Below are 3,858 nucleotides of genomic sequence, written 5' to 3'. Positions count from 1 at the left end.
AATGACTTTCAGTGACGCTTTTCAGAAGCTAAAGCTGAAAATAGCTTATTTCACTATAAACGATATCACAAGATAAGTTAACTGACTTTCATATCATTTGTATTCTTTTGTGATCTAAAAGTTTATTAAAATATTGGAACACAAATTATAAAACAAATATTCCGGAGACAAAAGCCCAACAAAAAAAAACCAGAAACAAATAGAAATAAACAAGAAATAAAGTATTTATGACAAAGAAACAAAAAAAAAAAAACTTATAACTCAACTGATAGAAGACCAAAGATACTGGAGCCTGAGTTGAATCCAAACCAAAAGATTCGAGAAGCGTCTAAGGTGAAGATAGACCTTGCTTGATCCCACGAAGTAAGAGCACGACAAAGAGGATCAGGCGAGCGAAATAAAAGCAAAGCCCAGGAGCTATCCAAGACACGAATATATTAGATACAATAGAGTATTGGTTTATTATGGTTAGAGGTTAACCACTCCGGTTTGAGTCTCCTTTAGCTTATCCGGAGTATTTAAACAAACTGTGTAACAAACTATTTTGGTTATCACATTAATTCAAGTTACTTCAATATGGTATCAGAGCAGAGCCTGTGACGATTCTCCATCATCGAGCTTCATGAGTTCTTTGATTCTTCAAATTCTTTGTCTCTTCATCGAGGATCTGATTGTGTTCGAGCTCGAGATCGTCTTCTCCGTCTACTTCCTTTCGGCTTTGCTTCTTCTCCTTTGTTGAAGCTCTCTGCGTTTCTTGATTTCACTCCGATTCTTGTGAAATCAACTACGCTGCATCATTTCTCCGATCGTCATCGCGATGAGTTCACCTTCTTCAAATCGTCACCTTGATCACTATGAAAATCCATACTACCTTCATAGCTCGGATCATGCCGGTCTCGTCCTTGTTTCCGATCGCCTCAACACCGGTGCAGAGTTCCATTCATGGCGACGCTCGGTTCGTATGGCTCTCAACGTCAGGAATAAACTTGGATTCATCGATGGTACGATTCCTAAACCTCCTGATAATCATCGAGACTCGGGATCTTGGTCACGTTGCAATGATATGGTAGCTACGTGGTTAATGAACTCTGTATCCAAGAAGATAGGTCAAAGCTTATTGTTTGTGTCCACCGCTGAATCGATCTGGAAGAATATTCTCTCTAGATTCAAACAAGATGATGCTCCGCGCGTTTATGAGATTGATCAGAAGTTGAGTTCGATTCAGCAAGGCTCTGATGATGTAACCACTTACTATACTGCGTTGGTTACTCTTTGGGAAGAGCACAAGAACTATGTTGAATTGCCTGTGTGTTCTTGTGGAAAGTGTGAGTGCAATGCTGCTGAGCTATGGGAACGTCTTCAGGAACGTAGCAGAGTTACCAAATTCCTGATGGGGCTGAATGAATCTTATGAATCAACACATCGTCATATCCTGATGCTAAAGCCAATTCCACCTATTGAGGAGGTGTTTAATCTGGTGACACAGGATGAACGTCAGAGAGCTATCAAGCCGAGCTCTACTCCAACAAGTGTTGTTTTTCAAGCATCTGGTCCAGATGAGACTTTACTTTCTGCTCCTCCTGATCATTCAGCTTTTGCTGCAGCTCATGCCAACTCAGGATACCGTCCAAAGCAACGTCCTTTGTGTACCTATTGTGGTCAACTTGGTCACATTGTTGATAAATGCTTTCGTCTTCATGGTTATCCTCCTGGTCACAAGTTCAATAAGTCATCTAATCCTGGACAAGGCACTCACGCTACTGCTGGTTATGCTCCTCGGGGACAGAACAATTACAACCAAAGGGGGATGCAGCCGCAGAACAGCTACAATCAACGATCGATGCAGCAGCAGAACAATCATTACACTCAACCACAACACTCTCAACAAGCTAATGCTGTTGCTCAACAGATTGTTCCTGCTTCATCAACTTCTCTCCCTGGTCAGATGGATGTCAATCAAATTCAGGCATTACTTCAACAGCTTCAGGCTTACGTTAGTCCTTCTGTGAATGCAATTTCTAGTAAGCAGTCTTCCGTCTCTGAAAATGGATACATGGCACCCCAATCTACTTCTGGTATCATCCCTTTTCCTTCTACCAGTTTAAAATTTCAAAACAATATTCTCACTTTTCAAAACCAGTGCCTTTCTTCTCTTTCAAATTCTATTGCTAGTGATTCTTGGATAATTGACAGTGGAGCTACCACACATGTTTGTTCTGATCTTTCACTCTTTAGTAACACTTCGTCTGTGCTTGGTGTTACAGTCTCTCTCCCCAATGGTCTTCGTGAAAACATAACTCATATAGGCACTGTGCATATTAACTCTTTCATTGTCTTGCATAATGTTCTTCACGTTCCATCTTTCAAGTTTAACCTGATAAGTGTTGGTAGCCTTCTTCATGATAGTAACTTCTCTGCTCACTTCTATCCTGATTTTTGTCTATTCCAGGAGTCTATTCAGGGATTGATGATTGGTAGAGGCATTCTTCTTCAAAACCTTTATGTTCTTGAGCTTAATAATACTACTGCTTCTTCTCTGCCTTTCTGTGGAACCTTGCGAGCCGATGAGACTCTCTGGCATCAACGCCTTGGACATCCATCAGCTTCCAAGTTAAAGCAAATGTCTGGTATTCTGAATATTCCTGTCTCTACTATTGATAAGTCTGAATACTGTTCTGTTTGTCCTTTGGCAAAACAGAAGCGTCTTTCTTTTGAGTCTAGTGTTACTGTGTCTGTATCACCATTTGATTTGATTCATTTAGACGTTTGGGGTCCTTTCTCTGTTGAGTCTGTTGAAGGATATCGATATTTTCTTACCATAGTCGACGATTGTACTCGTGTTACTTGGATATACATGATGCGTAATAAAAATGATGTTCTCACTGTTTTTCCAGAGTTTATTCAACATGTTTCTACTCAGTATAAATCTGTTATTAAAGTGATTCGTAGTGATAATGCACCTGAACTCGCCTTTACTCAACTTGTTAAACAACATGGTATGATTCATCAATTTTCATGTGCATATACACCGCAACAGAACTCCATTGTCGAACGCAAACATCAGCATATATTGAATGTTGCTCGGGCATTATTGTTTCAATCTAGTGTTCCTCTGATATATTGGAGTGATTGTGTGTGCACTGCAGTGTTTCTTATCAACAGAACTCCTTCTATTCTTCTAGGTAACAAGACTCCATATGAATTGTTGACAAAGAAAGTTCCTAATTACTCAATTTTGAAATCGTTTGGTTGTCTTTGTTATGTGTCTACATTGCCTAAAGATCGAAACAAATTCACTGCTCGAGCTGATTCATGTGTTTTCCTTGGTTATCCTTCTGGTTACAAAGGGTACGAGGTTTTACATCTTGATACTAATCGGATTTCAGTAACCAGAAACGTAGTTTTTCATGAAACAATTTTCCCTTATAAAGATGACAAGACTAATGTTTCTGATTCTTCTTCTACAATCTTTGATAACACTATACTTCCGTTGCCTATTCCTGTGATCATTGATAGTGTTCCTGAACATGTAGATTTGCATTCACCTCATAATGAACCTGTTATGAGAGAGACTGTACCAGTAAGCACAGGTCAAGGGAATCTTTTGGGTGGAGGACCAAAACGAAATGTGAAAACTCCAAGTTACTTGTCTCAGTATCACTGCAATCTTGCGAGGTGCTCTCTTTCTCAAACCTCTCTTGATTCATCTTCTACTCCTTTTTTATCTACTTCCACACCATATCCAATATCCTCTGTTCTCTCTTATTCCCACTTTACACCTTTATATCAATCTTATATTCTTTCTTACTCTCTCGAAACAGAACCCACAACTTTTAAACAAGCCATGTTATCCCCAAA

The 3,858-nt window shown here is 39.5% G+C and overlaps 1 protein-coding gene across 1 annotated transcript; it reads left to right on the top strand.

Moving 5' to 3' along the window:
• Window positions 1–817: 817 nt before the first annotated feature.
• LOC111197888 lies at window positions 818–1,998 on the top strand. The gene is made up of 2 exons (XM_022698037.2): window positions 818–1,940; window positions 1,982–1,998. The coding sequence occupies exons 1-2, from the start codon at window positions 818–820 to the stop codon at window positions 1,996–1,998; spliced, it is 1,140 nt and encodes a 379-aa protein (XP_022553758.2).
• The last annotated feature ends 1,860 nt before the right edge of the window (window positions 1,999–3,858 follow it).

Source organism: Brassica napus, chromosome A5 (genome assembly GCF_020379485.1).
Source record: "Brassica napus cultivar Da-Ae chromosome A5, Da-Ae, whole genome shotgun sequence".
Lineage (NCBI taxonomy): Eukaryota > Viridiplantae > Streptophyta > Magnoliopsida > Brassicales > Brassicaceae > Brassica > Brassica napus.
This window is presented reverse-complemented; position numbering and strand designations above follow the sequence as displayed.

Bases quoted from the DNA above. Each gene is read 5' to 3' on its own strand.
- LOC111197888 (XM_022698037.2), top strand. From the start codon at position 818: ATGAGTTCACCTTCTTCAAATCGTCACCTTGATCACTATGAAAATCCA.